The sequence below is a fragment of the Branchiostoma floridae genome, chromosome 19 (assembly GCF_000003815.2).
Source record: "Branchiostoma floridae strain S238N-H82 chromosome 19, Bfl_VNyyK, whole genome shotgun sequence".
Taxonomy (NCBI): Eukaryota; Metazoa; Chordata; class Leptocardii; order Amphioxiformes; family Branchiostomatidae; genus Branchiostoma; species Branchiostoma floridae.
The window spans coordinates 359,281-379,320 of NC_049997.1; the positions used below are offsets into that span (position 1 = coordinate 359,281).

Genomic DNA, 20,040 nt, shown 5'->3' on the forward strand with positions numbered 1-20,040 from the left:
TCGATTATAGGACTCAAATACCTGTAATATATGAAGTTTGTAGAAGGAGGACCATTAACAGATACCAATTTTGCAAATATGTCCCAAATTTGCATAATTGATATAAAAGTGCTATACTTTTCTTAATGGCAAATTATAGGGCAAGCAACATACCGGCGTAAGTTGTTTCAAGGTGCATAACCAATCATAGATTATGTAAATGTGGAATAATCAGACTATTTCATGGAGATGTGAGGTCTCCAACCTCTTGTTTTGGATGGAGTGGCAATACTGCTAACGTATCATATCAAATTAAGTTATATTGTAGCAAAATTTTAGATGCGACATTTTGGACATGGCCATTTTGGTTGGCTCATCTTGGCATTACACGTAGGTGAGTCATAATGTGTATAGTCATAATGTGTATATATAAAAAACGTCTTAATCATGATCAGTTTAGGCATTTTTGGTCAGCATGGGAGGGATCACTTCGCCCCATGGCTCAAATCCCGCAAATCCTTGGCCAGAAGTTCCATAGTAGGATCTGTCTTGCCGGGCATATTGACAAAAGTTTGTATGCAGTCATACTAACATGCTTATCATGTCAGCAAAAGGTTTGACTTTTTTCATACACAGTCGTAGGCACAATGCGCAACTCAAACGCATTTAAAAAGTTTTGTGTCAGTTTTAGGTACGCAGGCATGTGCATCCTACAGCCTGGTACGCATACCTAAAGGTGGGGTCACACCTGCGTATATTTTCAAGCCGCGTGAGTTCCGTTTTGACATTTTGGCTAATTAAAAGTAATTTCTTCCGTACGCGGCCGCACGCACAAGACACACCTAAAACGAATCTGAATCGTTTTTAGATAGTTTCAAGTACGCAGGCAAACGGAAATATACGCCCAGCACGCCCGATAGTTTCGGACATGCACAAAACTATCGCTCGTACGCAGTTTGGTTGCCTAAACGTCATGAATACGCGATAGAGTGGTCCCACGATTGTCGAGTGCGGTATGAAGACGATATATGTTTGCGCTTTATACGCAGTAATACGCGGATATCGCGGTATTGCGAGTACATAGCGTTCTTACAGCGCAGACAAAACGCACCATGAACGACCGTATTACGAATGCCCACATAGATCACGATTTAGTACCGTACGTTCTGCGATCGGGTTGCGCATACTACGCGTACTGATACCGTGATCGACGCACACTCCAGATTTGGAATAAATACGAAGGTGCATCTGAGTCAAGACAAACCAGACCATCTCAAGATGACAGATTCAGGCCAGAACCGACGCATTTGTACCGGGGGCATGCAGAGATGGTCACAACTTGCAGGACACCATCAATGTGACTGGTCCCAACAGAGCCTCCAGGGAAAGGAAGATGCAGAGGAACCTGCTCAAGCACTAGGTCAATTTGTGTGACACACGTGCCATTTTGTGTAACAGATATTTGACTTAATTTGCTGATAATGTTACTTTTCTGTGTGTAGATCCACATGATATAAAAGTGCAATATAGAGCCATATTCCAACTTTGAAACTTCATAATTGTTTAATTTACGTGTTTGATAAAGATCTTGAATACGTTTTGTGGTGTGTATGAGTGTGATTTTTATAGTAGTTGAAATACTAAGATGATAGGAGAAATCATTAAGGACAAAGTGAAAACAAACACAATCTTAACAGTGCACATACTTTCTTAAGGTAAATGACGGCCCACATAACTGTAAAAGCACAGTGTCACTGCTTCACTGCTTCGCAAATGAATAAAAAAAAACTCTTCACTGTTTACTTGGTCAATGTTCTACTTGCACTGCCTGTAAACAAAAGCATACGTAGTACAAAGGGTTCCTCTAACAAAAATAATCTATTGGCAATGGTCGCAAACAAAAGTATATGTAACAGAAACTGTTCCTCTGACACACCTGAAATGCGTTTGGAATACAGTTAGCACCAGGTGCGTCAGGCATACGGTCGGTAGACGTTGTGTGCGTCCGGAATACGCCCAACATACGTACCCCATACGAATCTATTCGCAGTATGGAAAATTCTGTTGCGCATTTCAGATGCAATCATACGCATCTCATGAGAAATAAAAACGCTGAAGTCGTAATTCAAAGGCCAGATGGGCTCGACGTACAATTTAATTTATTCCAAAAAATTCTAAATGTTGGGCGTTCGGCCGCGTATTGACAAAATTTCATGCGGAAATCATGCGCACTTGAAAATATACGCAGGTGTGACCCCACCTTTAACAGTAACAAAACGGCTAGAATACTTACGTATACTTACTACTTACTTAGTACTTACTTAGAATGCGTACGACGTGAGTAAACAGCTAGCTTGGTTTTCTTATGTATATTGCAATATTCATTCTTTCACGTACCATCCAGTACGTTCTGTTATTGATTCCTTCATGTTTCTTTTTACCCTCTCAGAGATCAGCCAGGTCACAACAGCTGACGGGTATCACCGCAGAACAACATTAGTCAACAAACAGCTCCCGGGACCTACCATTGTGGTGTGGAAGGGGGCGCAGGTTTGTACTCCAATCACATGTGTAACTATGTTCGTGTATGTACATGTGTGTACATTTGTGTGCATGCGCGTGTGTGTGTACCTTAGTGATTCCATATATGTACAATACTCACCAAACACACTCAGTGCCAGTTACCAAACGCCCCCAGGGACGAGCCTAACAGTTATCATCTGTGCAACTGAAGTGGACCCAAGGCAATATGTAATAGGGGTTTTATCTTGTTCCCTTCCCACCCAGGTGGCTGTTACTGTGACGAACAAACTTATACAGGAAGGAGTGGCAATCCACTGGCACGGCATCACCCAGCACAACACACCCTGGATGGACGGGGTGGGCAGCGTGTCACAGTGTCCTATCAGTCCTGGGGAGAGCTTTACTTACAGGTGAGCACACACAAGCACACACACAAACACACGGGATGGACGGGGCGGGCAGCGTGTCACAGTGTCCTATCAGTCCTGGGGAGAGCTTTACTTACAGGTGCGTACACACAAGCACACACACAAACACACACAAACGCACGGGATGGCCGGGGTGGGCAGCGTGTAACAGTGTCATATCAGTCCTGGGGAGAGCTTTACTTACATGTATGTGTGTAATATTGGCCTATAAATGATATCAACTTAGCGGAGAACTTTACGTATATGTATGTGTGTAATATTTAAGGGTTAATGACCCGCACTTTCCTCGGTGTATATGGTGTTATAACGCATGGTTATTTTCTGTAACTACCGAATGAAACCACATGGTTTTGGTTAGCCGGTAATTTAAACAAACAGGAGAAGCCCTTGACACATATGTAAGTGGTTACTATTGACTATTGTCATATAGCCAGGCCCCGCGGACCAATCAGAAGTCCCCGTTCCACGTTGGTTATGACGCCGTAACACAAAGATTCAGGCCAGGCAGGTGTGTATCGCTCCTCTGATTGGTCAGAATGAATCGAAACCGGCACCGGTGTCGATTTGCATCGACACCGGCACCAGTGTCGATGCAAATCGACACCGGTGCCGGTGTCGATTCATTTTGACCATTCAAAAGTAGCCTTACACACAAGAAAGTAAGGTATATGCAGGCATTGACCAATAAAAAGAAGCAAAACATATGCCAGAGCAGAGGGAATAAGTACCGACTGCAAGGGGGAATGGCTCCTTCTAACATTGATAATGAGTTTTGTTGTTCTAAAAAGCCTGCAATGTTTCGAATATTTTCTGAGGAAATTTTTGGTTTCAAAATGCAATGTGTAACCTCCTTACATATGCATGTACCAAAGAACAAATGTGAATTTTCAGAAATTTGACAAAGGAATTCAAACGTATGGTACAAAGAGATCTATGCGTCATACAGGAGTTTGCAAGTTTGGGTAGGCTATATGATAATAACGTTAATGACCCGCCTGTTCCTCGGTGTACGTGGTGTCATAACGCCTGGTCCTTTGCTATAACCACCTCATAAAACCACCTCGTTCGCTTCGCTCACATCGGTGGTTTTATTCGGTGGTTATAGCAAAAGACCAGGCGTTATGACACCATATACACCTCGGGGCGGGTCATAAACCCTTAAGTAATTAACAGGAGAAAACCCTACCGTACATTTTGTGTAAAAGCAAAGGTGTACGTTTTTGTGTTAACTTAATGACAAATGCTTTTGTCCCCAACCCCCAGGTTCACTGCGTCTGAAGGCGGGACCCACTGGTGGCACGCCCACCTGGGCACCTTCAGAACGGACGGACTGTACGGGGCGCTTATTGTACTGGAGAACGACACTTCGTCAAGGGTAAGGATACAGGGCTGTTGTTTATACCTATCTTAAAGCCACAAAGATACTGAAATTTTTACCTTTGAAACCTGAGGTATTGTAATCGGTAGGTGCATATCTTTGTTTTTCTTCATGTGCATCCACGCGATAACGACTGTCCCGAAAACGACTGTCGCTTTTTAGAACGGTCGTCGAAAGCTCGATACCATCACCGAGAGTCTAACAACTTTAAGGGTGGGGAGGGAGGTACCTAACAGAACTCAGACCGTCATCAGACTGTCAAACGCCTGTCAGAACGCAGACTGACCCAGTGCGAGGACTTTGTCATTGCTGTCTCAAAATCTGCAAGATATGCCCCTTGGCTGTCCCCAGCTCGTAACCACCCATACAGCATGCGGCTTAGGCACACTCATCTCGACAAACTGCCAACTTGTACCACAGTGTAATACAATCCAATGTAAGTAGTTTAGATTAACCTTAAAAGTGACATATTTTATATATGAGGCATATGTATCTAGTAGTGACCCGTGTACCTGTCGATTACGCCACGCGATCTCACATCTCACGCGATTTCACGTGTCTGTGGTTGGAACGTCAATGGTTGACTAATATTTATATAGGCATTAATACATATAAGTCATTTTCCCTTATGTCTGCCATCGATGACTTTGGCAATGTCAGATTGGATTCAAAGGCTTTGCATATGGACATAAACAATCTCTACATATTCAAAGACAGGGCATGGATACTGTCAATCAATGTCTTTGACAATTAAGTATCTGTGACTACTGAATACAATAGAATGAATTACAATGTCTGTAACTTACTAAAACAGATTGAAATGGCTATTCCTTAGAGACGCACACGGCACGCAATGGATAGACCAAGGAGGTAAAAACATATCCTTATTACAAGGAACGACCCTTAACCCTATCTAGGCCAGGAATTTTTTTTATTCTTTGTATTCTTTGCACTGTTTATGTGTGTCAGTGATAGGGTACTCGTTCTGTCCCTTTCACGTCTTGGTATACATCAATCTGCCCTGTGTTTTACTTTTGAATCTTATGCAATTCTATAATCTCAGTATCGTTAGAACTTAATGTGACTTGATTATGACGTATTTCTTGTGATTTTATTGCCTAAACCCGTACAAATTGTGACTTCCAGTACCCCATAAAGATATCAAAAGGAGGGTGTATCAATGATTGCCACAATGGCCTTACGAATAGTCGACGAACCCGTTTGTGACTTTACGCTCGATAGTAGACAGTAGTAACTGATGTGCAAGCTCTATGTTTGTTCACCACATCACTACAGACACGTGCAGTGCCAGACGCAGAAAGATATACTATCCCTCCATTAACAGGCTACATGTATATAGTAGAGTAGAGTATGTATATATATGTACATGTATATAACACCAATAATATTATTAGACAAGGTCTTCCGGGGTCAGATAATCAAATGAAAAAATTGTGTGTTTTTTCAAATGTGAAAAAATATTACGTGTATATAGTTTGTGTTCTTATGTTTCTATGGCTATGTGTTGTATACCTAAAATAAAGAAATTCAAATTCAAAATAGTACAAATTAAAAGTATGCCATCAACTGGTGCATACCTAAAGTACCATAAAACTTATTTACCTAATACAAGAGTATATCAAGTTACTGACAGGTAATGTTTTCTTTAATCCTCCCAGCCGCCCCTGCCAGTGTTTCATCAGGAGTTTGTGATGCTGCTGCACGACTGGCAGAGAGAGGACTCACTGGACACGTACCTGCGCGTGGAGTGGGAGGCAACCAGGTGAACAGACTAACAAAATATAAAGTAAATAGTCTCATAATGGCCACCTGATTCCTTAAATATGTATCAAACCTCTCAAAAGAAGCATGTCTAGCATATCACTGTGTGATGCTTACACGCCATCTACGCATCTACATCTGTATCTGTATCTATATAGCCGGTATAACACCCATTCGGCGTAACACACCAGCTAGCTTCGCAGGCTTGCGGTGCACATGCCTACCTCCTGACCCGAGTTGTATTTGTGATACAATTCTAAGACCATATATCTGTGCACGAAATAACGCGCTTACCAACAAGCTTTCAATCAGTCCTCTGATCCTGCTCAATACTGAAAGGACCCAGAGCCTAAATCCCACATCCGGAACGGAAGTGTGACGTCAGCAAAGGGTCAAAGGTGATTGGTAGTAGGTATCGGCCCCGTCTCTGTAGAGGAAAGCTTGTTGACAAGCGCTATATTTTGTGCACGGATATATGGTCTTAAACTTGCAACATAATGTTGACTACCGTTTCAGATGAGCTTACAACTGGGTTGTATTTGTATCCGCAGGTTTTCTCACGGCTATGGAGACACCAATACGTGTAGGAAGAGACTAACACAGGCTGACGGCACGGACCTGGGACCGGTCCATTTTACATCAGGCCTCATCAACGGAAAAGGTGATAATTCCGCCCCTGGTTCTTAGTGAGCATTTGTCGTTATGACGGATTTGTCCAATGTCAGAATGTAAGGCCCTTAATCAAACATTTTGCATAGTAGAAACCTTGAATAATGACCTCAAGCTAAATGCATGGGGACTATGCATGATTTCTCTGTTGGAATTCTTTTATTTGCTTGGAAGGTTTCTACTAGCTAGAGACGATAGACATTAAATTTAAAAAAATGCAAATTCTGGCGTGTTAAAAAAATGAAGTGAAAATTTGGAGCATTTGTAATTTCCTATCTGTTATTTGTCCCGGCCCATTTATTAGATAGATTTGCTTTTTTTTTTTAATTTTATTAAGTTCTTTTTACAAGTTCTTTAAATTTACTAATCTTATTCTGTTTGACCTAATTCTTTACATTTGACTTGTCTTGCATTGAAATGGCCATGTATCCGTGATTTACGTCACGATGTTGTCAGGTCGTAGCTATGACGACAACGACAATGCGGAGAATAGGTTCGTGCCTCTGGAGAAGTTCAGTGTGGAGGGGAACATGACGTATCGCTTCCGGGTCATCAGCGCAGCCATGATGTTTCCCTTCCGGGTGTCCGTGGACCAGCACGAGTTGACCTTGATCGCCACGGATGGAGACAGGTAGGTAAAGCGTAGCTCAGAAATTGTCATCAGTATATGCCCCTTTTGAAACATGTTTTTAAGACTGATTGTATTTATGTTTCATTGAATGACAGTTATCTACTTAATCTGCCTACTGACTAAAGCATAACAATAATTTGAAACCTGGGAAAGAAAGCTAGGAAACCTTCTTTGCTACCAATTATCCCTCTTCTTTTAAGTCTTTATATTAACTATCTGCAAACATCTCTGTTCTAGTTTTTAACCGTTTGACTTAGTGACGCATGAGTTATGCTAGTGGCTCTATCGTTATCTGTATGTCTGTATCCGTCCCCTATCATTTATTTCTCCTCTTTTCTTGCTAATCATTCGAGAATAGTTGGATATTTCATATGATACCTTTTAAAAGAACAATTTGATAGGTTGTAATCAATCGGAAAATGGTATAATCCTACATTTTCCTTATGGTTTGGAATTCTGCGTTTGTTCGTTTGCATGCGTGACAGATGTCATGGTACTGTCTTAATATACATGATTAAGTTGTTTCTGGTGCAATTGCTCTATAAATAACCACGATTTTCTTACTGTATCACATGTAGTCGAATTAAATTGCGTAGAGTTTATTTTTAAATACCTAAGCTCTGATAGTGTCACCACATATATTTTTTTTTAATACCAGGATCGTTGAGCAGACAGCGGAGTCGTTCATCATTAACACAGGCGAGCGGTACGATTTCTACATCACAACCGACCAGACTCCTGGTAACTACTGGATCCGTGCTGACACCATCGAACTGTATGCAGACAATATGGTGAGTACGTATACGTTCTATGCACTTATCAATAGTGCTAATACCTTTGTCGCGATAGGTCAAATCCTATATAGCGGACCATATCAATACATGTAGTAAAATTAGATTATTTTACCTTAACTTTTGTCATTATTTGCTATTTTCCTAAAAAAAAAACATTCAAAAACGTTTCTTGTCTATTGCCATCGTGTTTTTTGAGTTATTTGTTGTAAAAAATGCACTTTTAAAAATATAATATGGTGAGTACAAAATGGCGGCTAGCTTAATACATGTCATTTTATGACGTCTGTCGTCGTTGTTGTTGCTATTGACAACTGGAGTTTAGCAGACATTAACATTTTGTTAGTCACCTTTTCTGAAAATACTCCAATTTTCTTTGGCTTGAATGAGAATAGGCTATTTGGACATTTCCGGCCACAAAAATGTAGAGACGATACATTACACCACCAAGACACTAAAGTTATTTTATTAGTAAGATTCTACTTGTACAGTATATTCTAAAAGTTGGTGGTCATACGATAACTTGTTTTTTGTTACAGTGCTGGGGTGAAAATCATTGAGATCTGCTTTGGTCAAAGTCGATAGATTATACCTCTTTACTGGAAGCTAACAAAAATTAAACCTTTTCTCAGCCGGTGAACAGACAACACCATACTGAGGCTATACTACATTATGAAGGAGCTCCAGACGCTGAGCCGACCTCCCAGCGGAGAACATGCACAGCGAATGACACCTGTGTCGTCGTCAACTGTCCCTTCAGGTAGTATAGGGGTGTCTAAGCATTTACACGAACCCTATGAGATTCGTACGAACATTATGTGATACGCACGAATCACTATGTGAAAACGCACGAATCTTATGCGATTTGCACGAGCCTTATGCGAAACCGACCGGCCACTGCTGGGTCACATGATATCACGTCATTCGCATAAGGTTCGTGCAAATCACATAAGGTTCGTGCGTTTTCGCATAGTAATTCGTGTAATTTTCATATGGTTCATGCGTTTCGCATAGTGATTCGTGCGTATCACATATGTTCGCACGAATCTCATAGGGTTTGTGCAAATGCTTAGGCACCCCTGTAGTATAATTCAAGTAAAGAAACAAACACACACAAAGACAATACAGGTACCACCGTCAACTGTCCCTTCGAGTAGTATGATTCAAGCAAAGAAACACACAGACAAATACAATACAGGTACTGCCGTCAATTGCAATTGTCCCTTCAAGTAAGAACACTAATATGCAATCGAACATACAAACACAAGCACAATGCCGATAGCGTCCTAGATCCTCTTTAGAGGGCAGTTTCTTTCATATGTTGCTTCGGATCAAGCAGCATTTGATTTTTGGCAGGTAGATGAAAAAAAAAACTTTATATGGAAATTACTTAAAAGTTACAACTTTGTTGTATCTAAAAATCAACAAATAGCCGCCTGGTTTTTCAGAGTTTGGTTTAGAATAAAGATATTAGAAAGACGTCCCATTTGCACAAAACATTTGAAATAGCATCTTCGAAGAAACAATCCAATGCTGTCGTGACGTCACGTTATGCAGATAGAACACAGTGGATCATACGTTGTAGGACGTCTATGGCGCCCACCGTTTCTGTTCAGGGATGGTTGTAACCTTGTTTTATTTAAAACACTATTAGGCAGTACGGAGACCAGTCAATGCACATCGAGTGCCTGCCGGTCAGCGAGCTCCGGTCCCCTGATAACCAGTTCGTCCCATTGCCGGAGTCTGCGGACAAGTGGGAGGAACATTTCATCAACTTTCACTTCGCAGGGTCTGATATAAATCCAGGTCAGAGGTCATCCGTCAATGGTCATCGGTTTGTTCTGCCGTCGTCACCTCCACAGGTTAGTGAAAAAGAAACAACATTCGTTAGAAAATATTTGAATGTAAGTTCATTACTGACGGAAGTCAACATTATGTTACGATTTTAAGACCTTATATCCGTACACAAAATAAAGGGCTTACCGACAAGCTTTCGATCAGTCCTTTGATCCTTATCAAGTTGAAATGACCAAAAGCCTGCGTCACACATCCGGAACGGAAGTGTGGCGTCAGCAAATGGTCAAAGATGATTTGCAGTCGGTATCGGCCCAAGTCTCGGTTGAGGGAAAGATTGTGGGAATGGCCTCTTTCACTCCCCTGAGAAAATATAGAAAATATTTGATTGTAAAGGAACAGTTGTTCATTGTTAAAAGGCAAATAGCATCATGGAAATGTATGTATTAATAGGTTACGTATTTAGGTGAAAAGAAAAGAGCTTAATCAGGACTTTCTTTGAACAAATTAACATAGTCGACAAACTTTTTTCTCTTATCATGAAAGTGCTTCCTAATGTTATTGCTTTGAAGAGCTCTTCATCCTCATGATTATGTGACAAGTAAAATTAGGACCCGAAAAGGTCCTGCGGAAAGATTTGTTGCCAAACTATTTCTACTTGTTTAGAAAACTAACATGCCAACTCATAATGATAGTAATAGTCTTTATTTGCAAGTTCTTGGCCGAGGGCTGATTGCCACATGGAACATACATAATATATAGTAAACGTACATAAAATACAAGACTGTGGTATAGGTAACAACGGTGCCTAGTTGTAAAAAGTGACTATTCTAGCATTGCTATGAACTGCTAAGAGCTACGATCTAAGCATTTGGGGTTTGACTTCTTTTCTGGAAGTAGTGGAAGACGATGTGTCACTCTTTTTCTATTGTGAGTAGGTTATGTAATGTTAACAGGGTTATAGTTTTGTTTTCGTCAATAAACGTTTGGAATTTTTTGTGGGTTTTGCAGTCCTCCTCGAATAGCTCTTTCCTTTCCTGATCGTTAGAGTGGAAGATGGAAATATTAAACCAGTACAATGTTCTCGTGTCCCATTCCTTTAGGTCACCGGCGATAGGGGTCTGGTGCCATGTACCGACGAGCTTTGCGGCGGAGAGAAGTATTGTGACTGTAGCTATCACGTGACTATCACTCCTGGCAACGTCGTGCAGATGGTCCTCTACAACATGGGCTCAGGTAAACCCGCATGTCCATTAAATGCCTTTGAGAAGGATATGACACAATAGCTACCTAAAGAAACGTGCTTCAAAACCTTAAACCACATGTTCTTCTTGCATACTAACTCGTAAATAAGTTCATTGAAGGTTAGGATTTCAGATAACTTCAAGAAAGATAACAGCTATTATCATATAGCCAGGCGCCGCGGACCAATCAGAAGGCCCCGTTCCACGTTGGTTATGACGCCGTAACACATATATTCCGGCCAGGCTGGTGTGTATCCTCCTTCTGATTGGTCAGAATAAATCGACACCGGCACCAGTGTCGACTTGCATCTATGCCGATTCATTCTGACCAAACAAAAGGAGTGATACACACAAAAAAAGTAAGTGACATGCAGGCATTGGCCAATCATAAGGAGGGAAACATATGCCAGAGCGGGGGAATAAGTACAGGCTGCAAGGGGGGATGTCTCCTGTTAACATTGATAATGAGTTTTGTTGTTCAAAAAAGCTAAAGATTGCAATGTTTCAAGTCTTTTCTGTGGAAATTTTGGTTTCAAACTGCAATCTGTAATCTCCTTACAAATGTATGTACAAAAGAACAGATGTGGCACTTTGGGGCGGGTCATAAAACGACTTTATAGACTTCGGAAATGGTTAAGCTGGCATTCACTTTAATTTTCAGTGACACTTTGTCATCACTATATTTACATTTGATCAGTTCACAGTTTTTTTTTTGTTTAAACCTGCTGATTGACAGATATTACTTACTTACTGTCACTGGCGACAGGTAGTCTGTGTACACCTAAACGTTTGGCCTTTCTGAATAGTTTGATATCTTATTCTCAAATAAGATGCATACAAAACAACCTAGGTCTTAATACCATCTGCTTCCTGTAACTTTCATGTCCAGAAAACTGCGGAGTAACTTTCATGTCCAGATAAATGTTATCCCGCTCAATGTACGGGTCACACTGATGCCAGCTTGGTTAATCAACAGGACCTGTGCGGCAAGTAAAATATAAAGGGGTTACTAACAAGCTAAACATGGCACGCTGATTTCTTGTCATTACCAGGAGCAGGTCTTGCCGGTACAGGCCACCCTGTTCACATCCACGGGCACCACTTCTACGTGTTAGATATGGGATTCCCGGAGTACAACAGCAGCGATGGTCGTTACAGTAGCCAGAACCCTGACATCGACTGTGGCACGTCAGAAAGGTGTAACGGGAAGCGATGGGCGGACCAGTCGTGGGAGGGCGGGAACAAGCCGGGACTGAACCTGCGGGACCCGCCGATGAAGGACACTGTGATCGTGCCTGTGGGTGGGTACGTGGTCATCAGATTTACGGCGGATAACCCAGGTGGGTTAGTTGTACACATCATTGGTTTGGTTTGGTTCGGTTTGGTTTGGTTTGGTAATACAGATCTCCATTAGTGACTGATATGTCACTATTCTTCCTGGAGTCCGAGTAATTTGTGGAGAATGAACAATTCTAGACGGAAGGAAATGCTTAGCGTCTTTTTCAGTGTCCTTTTTTATCATTTCTATATTGTAACTTAAGCTTGATGACTCTTTCTGCAGAGTAGAAAGCTAAGGGCACAATCCACCGTACGCGCTTTTTTGTCCGTACGTTTTCTTGGGAGGCCAAGTCCGCCACGCATTTATAAAAATATGGGGAACGACTGGCAAGAGCAGGGAGGGAGTACGTCAACACGGCAACACAAGTTCTGCCTGCACGTAAAATTTTACGGCGTGTCTGCGTGCTCCAATCCGTCGGATTCCCGACGAGTTCAAAATACGGAGGCGGTACTTACCACTTACGGATCCCAAAAGATTGCCCACGTTTTGACACGTAGGCAGCATGTATTTCCACGTGCGGCGGGTTGTGCCCTTAGCTTTACTGTCTAAGAAAAAAATCGCACTTATTGTTTAAAACACGCAAAGTCTTTTTACAAAATTGTATACAATGCTAAAGATCTTTGCCGTGATGCAGGCTGGTGGTTTGTCCACTGTCACATAGAGATCCATCAGGTGGAGGGGATGGCCATGATGATCAGGGAGGGGACACAGGGACAGATGAACCCCCCACCCCCGGGATTCCCCACCTGTGGGGAATTCCATTGGTCCTCAGCGGAGTTCGAAAGAGCAAAGAAGGGCTACAGCACGTCTTGGACCCACACCTTATCTGTCGCGGCAGGTGGGTGCTGTCATATTTACTGTTGAGTGATGAACCAATGGCAGGTATTGAGTCTCTACTTACACGGAATGTAACGTTAAGGTCCCAGTAAATAACACTACAGGCTCGTTCTCATTTAAATGTCGAAATGCTGTCGCCTGACTTTAATTACGCCTTAATATGGAGCAAATTATAGACAAAATCACTGGTTCCTTCATTTTCCACAACCCCTGTAATGTTTTACAAAAGATGCACAACAACATTCGTATTGGTTAATGGCTTAGAAGATTATTATAGCCACGGGTGGAATTTCGCCCCCCAAAAATGGCTGTCGCCTGAGAAGAAACGAAGAATTCAAATAGTAGCCAAAAATGTAAAAATTCAGTTCCAAGAATGATTGTTCGGTAGGTGAAACCAGCTAACTAGGCCCTCTGACCGATCACGTTAGATCGCTACTGTCACTGATCTTGGAGGCTGTGTGAGGTAGTTTATGTCTGTCGCCAGATTCTGTAACAAACGTTACCACCATGAGTACTATGGTTGCCACGGTTACATTGTCCACGTATAAGACTAGAAATGGCCGTTTTTGTGAGGCTGTACTGTTTTTCTGGCTTTCTAAAGAGACAAGAAAGGGTTGTTGACGGTCATTTACATCCCACCTTGCTTAACAAAATGTTGTACAGAAATGACTGTATCAAACATTACCATTGTTCGATGCTCTCTAAGCTTTCTATTTGACCTGGTGTAAAAATGCTTCCCACTTTCTAAATGTTCCTAGGGACGTCCACTTATACCTCAATGATGTAGTCAATAAGGTGAGTTATTTCGAAGAAAACAGGGTTAAGTCTACTGTTGTAACAAACGTTACCGGTAACGTTTGTTACATGCCCTGTAATGCATTACCAATGGGACCGAAAATAATAAGTTGCCATTTTCTGGTTATGGTTAAAAGAGGAATTTTCCTAAACAACCAGGTAGTTTTCACTGAAAATAAAGCCGACTTAATCTTCGACCCCAAAAAATGCAATTTTCGACATTTCAATGAGAACGAGTGTACATCGCTGCAACATATATCAGATTTGAATAACCCTCGACTCCATAATAGGAAAAACTGTAGAATGATTGGCGTTATATCCTTCAGCAAGCTCGCCGCTCTAGTAGAATGGGTGTGTAAAGTTTCTGTCATCCTCAGACTGACATCTTACGCGAAGTCTGTCCTATGTGAATGATATAATACTCTAACCTCATGGCGAAAAAATGTACTATTCATGTGGTTATCTGGTTGCTTGTTCTTTGATCTTCCGACACGTTTATATATTACATTTAGAGAGAAGAATAAAAGCAACAATGAGATCAAAAATATCCCCATGTTCTTTCAGGAGGTGGTATTGGCGCTGCAGTTGGATTCATAGTTGGACTTGGAGTCGGCATCATCTGTTACGAATGTAGCAAGAAAAGCGCGACCTCAAAATAGCAGACCACAGTTTGCGACATGCAGGGTATACAGTTTTGTTGAGTTAAAGACCACACCTGCACGCGGTGACATCAGTAATAGGAGCACTAGAAACAAACATCAACCACAATTAAAACAAGGACAAATCGGTACAAGAATAGTCCTATTCCCTACATGGTCAACCTTCTGTATGGCCACCGTATATTGAATATGTCAGCTGTTGTAAGCTACTTCTCATCTAGCATTGTGCATGTGTAAACTAACTTATCGGTTTAAAACCTATCTGTTTTAGGGTAGCATTTAGTGTTGATTTTAAGAATACAAATAACGTCATTACTCCGTTTAAACGTAAAGCTGTAATTTGCCTAAGTCAATGATTTTAAGTGTAAAGGTATGCAATTCAGCCTGTGGCTGCCATATACACTTTGTCTTTTCATAATGATCTTATCATGATGATCAAATAAAGCATCTATTCATTCATTCATTCATTCATTCATCCACGGTAATTGAAGTGGTAAGGCTTATGATACAGAAAAAATGAAAATATCTTATTTTAACAAAGTAAGGTACAAAATGTCGAAGAAACATGTGTCCGCATATAGAGTTTTCAGGACTTCTTTTAAACAACGTTGTACGAAGGTTAATGGAGATGCAGTCGGTTCACCTCGATACTATTAGGCATTTACGTAGACGGCGCATTTGTACACTAAAAAATCCGTTTCATAAATTCGCAAAGCCCATATGGTTCCATAGCACATATAGCAGTGTAAACTTGGATTATAAATGCAACTTCTAACTTGAATTGTGACCGCTTAAAAATGTAGACATTTCAGTCTCATGTGTCATTGAATAAGCATAAAATAAGTAAACTTAAACTTAAAATAACAAGATTTAAAGCTAAGGTAGATATAGAATTCAGCGGCAGAATTATCTTTGCTACCATTAGGCTTCTGGCAATCATGAAATCAGGTATGACTTGAAATGTCAAACATGCGTGTTAAATTCATCAAACATATCTTGCTGAGCCTGAATAGAATAAATGCCAATATAGTAATCTTAGTTAGCACCAACATGCAAATAAAGCATCATAAGAGATACACTCATACATGGTTTCCAGTGGTGACCCGTTGCGTAATGGTAGGGTATTTGGCTTAAAGCCCAGAGATCCTGGGTTCAGGCCGACTCTGTGCCCTTAGAAAGGCACTAAACAAAGATTTTCTCACCTCATTGGGGATTGATTAAAAACCATACTCCGGATAGGACGTTGAATTGAGGAGAGCCACACGTCTTGTACGTAACATAACCCACCACACCTATCAAGAATTACAGGGGTTATAGCTGGTTTGTGCGGACCAATTGGCATTTGTGATACGCAGCTTGTATTCCCCATCAAAAATTGAATTGCATCAATATTCTATCTTAAGTACGTGTCGCCCTGTCTTTTACTTACCAAAACAATAACTGACGATAAAACAGAAATAGAATGGCCCCATAGAATACGCTTGGATCAGTGAATGCTTTGACACAACCGACTTTAAACAGAAAAATACTAACGCTTAAAATAATGCATAATATCACATTTTGATTGCAAACCTTTCTTTATTGTTAAATGAAAGCTAAAGACTATTGAAACCGGTGTTTGTTTCTCTAGAACAAATTTAATGAGTTTTTTTTTCTCAAACAATTCTTTAATCTTTGGTTTGTTCTACTGAAAGTGTTTACAGAATACGACTTAAAAGATGTAAAGTCGATTATAGAATTTACATCCAAAAATTAATTTTTTCGGCGTTGAAGCGCGCTAGACTGACTATAAATTACATATTTTGGCGTGCACACTCTGCACATTCGGAACGTGCTGCTGCCATGGCACAGCGGCATCAAGACACATCCGTTCCAACCAGTGGACCAAATGATCGTCAGCACAAAACCAAAACCAAAGGGAAAAATTGATCAGTTGGGGACAAGCACGTAGATGCCAAAGACGTCATTAACCAGCTTCAGGCTAACCCGATGTACGGCTCCCGGGAGAGTTCAGGTGAGACCTAAGAAAAGATAAACTATGCCTTTGGTTAACCAACCTACTCTTAAGAATCTGCAGACTTTTGCCTGATTTAATCGACCTCTTGCGCTGGCAATGGACCAATATATATGTGAAATGGCAACTGGGAATTTTTTTCTCGTATCTATTAACTTAAAGATATGAAAATACGGACATAATTTTGCACATAAACTCCCTCTGATTAACGCTGTGGCATATATTGTGATGGCTAGCTAGTTAGACCGACAGACAGGGATCGGTAATAGAGACGGGAAGGGTGAGGGTACAGTGACTACTTAATTAGAAAGAAGCTTACGGCACACGCTACTGTGGATTCATAATTTAAGCTAATAATAACAGCAATGTAACAAACCTCCCCCCACCTCAAAAGAAAGAAGAAAAAAACATTGCGAAAGAACACAGGGGCCACAAGGGACAACAGTAAATATACAGACCCTGATAAAGTCCAAGAATTCATCAATCCCACTTGCGGCACCTATGGAAAGCCTGTTCAGTTCTTTATGTACTACAGATTGAATGATGGTACGCAACAGTTGAGTCGGACGCGTGACAAAGATATCAAATGTTAAAATATGATAAAAAAATTTACAAATGTTTTGAGCAAAAAATGTCGGATGATGTACAAGGTGCATATGCCCTTGTGGTGTGTATGTTGATGTGGATAACACATTTACTTTGTGTTGAGCGAGGATATCCGTAAAAACGTTCACATTTTCTGTCGGATTCACTGGAACTGTGTGTCATGTAAACAAAACAATGTTGGTGTGATTATTGAAGCTCGGAAAATGGTAGAACTTGGAGCATGACATGACCCAAGAAAATAATTTTCAGCAAAAAGAAATAAGCAATGCATCACTCTACAAGCTTTGTCTATTTACGATCAGTTTGGTTTCTAAAATTCAAGGTAGAGTCTGTTCATCACCAATGGGAAAACGACAATAGAAAACAATGGTTTGGTAAAGAGTTTTCGCATTGTAAATAGTCCTTTTGTTGCAGACGGCGAAGGCGGAAATGAAACCTGGCCATGGTGTAGCCGGGCAATGGATTTTCTGCCGTCAGGCTCCACTGTTAAGACGATCGTCATCGTTGCGATGTTAACAACATCTCTGACGCTGACCGTGTGGCAAATCAACACTCCGCATCCGGATGTTGACACGGTATATTTATCTATTTGTTACATTAAACGCTACTGTGGTCGATCACATAATGTAGCAAGTGACAGGAGAGAGCTAGAGGGGCTGATCACAATATCATATGAATATACCTGAATATACCTGTGCATCATCATCGCGGGCAAGCAGCCCGCGATGATGATGATGCTACCTGTGTAAACCATTTTAGACTGAACCATGTTATAATAAAACATTTTGCATTTGCTTGCAAATGCCCATTCTCCCTCTGTGTATTTTCGTTTCTCACTAAATACTGACTATATATGTTAGAAAGATAGAAAGATGTTCCTAAACATGATTCTGTAAATAAGTGCAATAGCAGTCTGACACATAAACGATAAAGTTAAGAGGAAACGAACATGTACTATAATAATAATAATAATATCGGGTGTATTTTGCAGCCAGTAGGTACTGGTGATAAATTTTCTAAAACTCATTGCAACGTCGCAGCTGTCTGATTTTTTTACTAAAATCTTTGTGGTGATGATCTTGTTTTTATTCGAACACTCTAATAACAGTCTATTGGTTTTACATGTGGTTAACTGAATTACACTGCTTACCAAAGAAATACAATTCGCACTGATCATTAACTACATCTTAGAATATAATATATTTACAATTGGTTAAAAACTGTTATAGTACTTGTTGTTTAAAAATGGTGCTGGACCACTGTATTACCAATAAGACTACAACTTCCGTTTGTTATTACATTCATTAGTTTTAACATTATACATCAATCTTTATTTTCTTTTAAAATGCGAATGTCTAATGATAAAAAGTTATTGATTTTAGACTAAAATGTTACTAACTCGAAATATATATTTTTTATCTCAATGACAGGCTTTTCAATTGGTTCTAAAAGAGCTACACAACCGATCTACCATAAATCCTGGCCCAAAACATGAAAGAATGACCTTTAAAGAGCGCATCGTTACCCAACAAGCACTTATCACCCGTTTGGAGGATCAACTATGGGCCCTTGAAAACCGCTCAGCCCTTGTCATCCAACAGCAGAACCAAGTGTCCACGCTTCTACGGGACCAGCTGGACCAGCTGACAAACTTAACAGCTGACTTGTGCAAAGCAACGCCAAACCAAGGTGTGTAGAAGTGATACAACCTCATGGTACAAAACAAGTTTCGATGGAAAATGTCCATGACATCACCAGAAACTTATGAAAGTGAGGTTTTAAAGCGTTCATTGTTTACATAAAGCACCAGTGTTACCATTTATACAACGGTCACTAGTGGTAGAAGGTTTCAAAATGGTAGTGGCTAGCTGTAGTTGTTTCTTTACTACTTCTTGCTTTGCACTATCCTGTGGCTCCCGGGATAGTTTTGGGCACGGTTCCTAGTTAGAATTAAACCTGCGACAAACCCATTTACCTTAAGAAATAGTGTCACCAGATGGATGACTGAACTGAACGGAATAAAAAAGCACTGTGAGGTGTTTCCTTCTATCCCGAAGGCTGCATAGACATATGTGACTTCCGGGCCCGCTTATACCCAAAGATTACCTGTTCAAATGCGACTGTATACGTAGCATTGATCTAGCATCATTCAGTAACAGGTACGATGTGTCTTGTTCCAGGAAAACTCTTCCACCTGACGTCACCAGAGGGCAGGTACAGGTATGACCTGGATGGAGCTCAGCAGGCATGCGCAGAGAAGGGAGCTGTCCTGGCGTCCTATGACCAGCTGCACGAGGCCTGGCAGGGCGGGCTGGAGCGGTGCCACTGCGGATGGCTGTCGGACGGGAATGCGTATTATCCCATGTGGGAGCGCAAGTAAGTATAACGACTATTATCATATAGCCAGGTGCCACGGACCAATCAGAAGGTCCCGTTCAATATTGGTTATGATGCCGTGACACAAAGATTCCGGCAAGCCATGTGTTTATCGCTCCTTCTGATTGGTCAGAATGAATCGACACAGTCACCAGTGTCGATTTGCATCGACGCCGGCACCGGCTCGAATGGCTC

General features: G+C 41.0%; 1 protein-coding gene across 1 annotated transcript in view; it reads left to right on the plus strand.

Moving 5' to 3' along the window:
• Nucleotides 1-15,815, plus strand: part of LOC118407038 (L-ascorbate oxidase-like) — a 17,745-nt gene extending 1,930 nt beyond the window's left edge. The window contains exons 3-15 of the mRNA XM_035807454.1: nt 2,429-2,529; nt 2,767-2,912; nt 4,194-4,305; nt 5,988-6,091; nt 6,642-6,751; nt 7,216-7,390; nt 8,049-8,181; nt 8,814-8,941; nt 9,836-10,043; nt 11,079-11,211; nt 12,272-12,559; nt 13,193-13,396; nt 14,755-15,815. Of these exons, the coding sequence (XP_035663347.1) occupies nt 2,429-2,529; nt 2,767-2,912; nt 4,194-4,305; nt 5,988-6,091; nt 6,642-6,751; nt 7,216-7,390; nt 8,049-8,181; nt 8,814-8,941; nt 9,836-10,043; nt 11,079-11,211; nt 12,272-12,559; nt 13,193-13,396; nt 14,755-14,849 (1,937 nt within the window). The 3' untranslated portion in view covers nt 14,850-15,815. The remainder of the gene's footprint in view (nt 1-2,428; nt 2,530-2,766; nt 2,913-4,193; nt 4,306-5,987; nt 6,092-6,641; nt 6,752-7,215; nt 7,391-8,048; nt 8,182-8,813; nt 8,942-9,835; nt 10,044-11,078; nt 11,212-12,271; nt 12,560-13,192; nt 13,397-14,754) is intronic.
• The last annotated feature ends 4,225 nt before the right edge of the window (nt 15,816-20,040 follow it).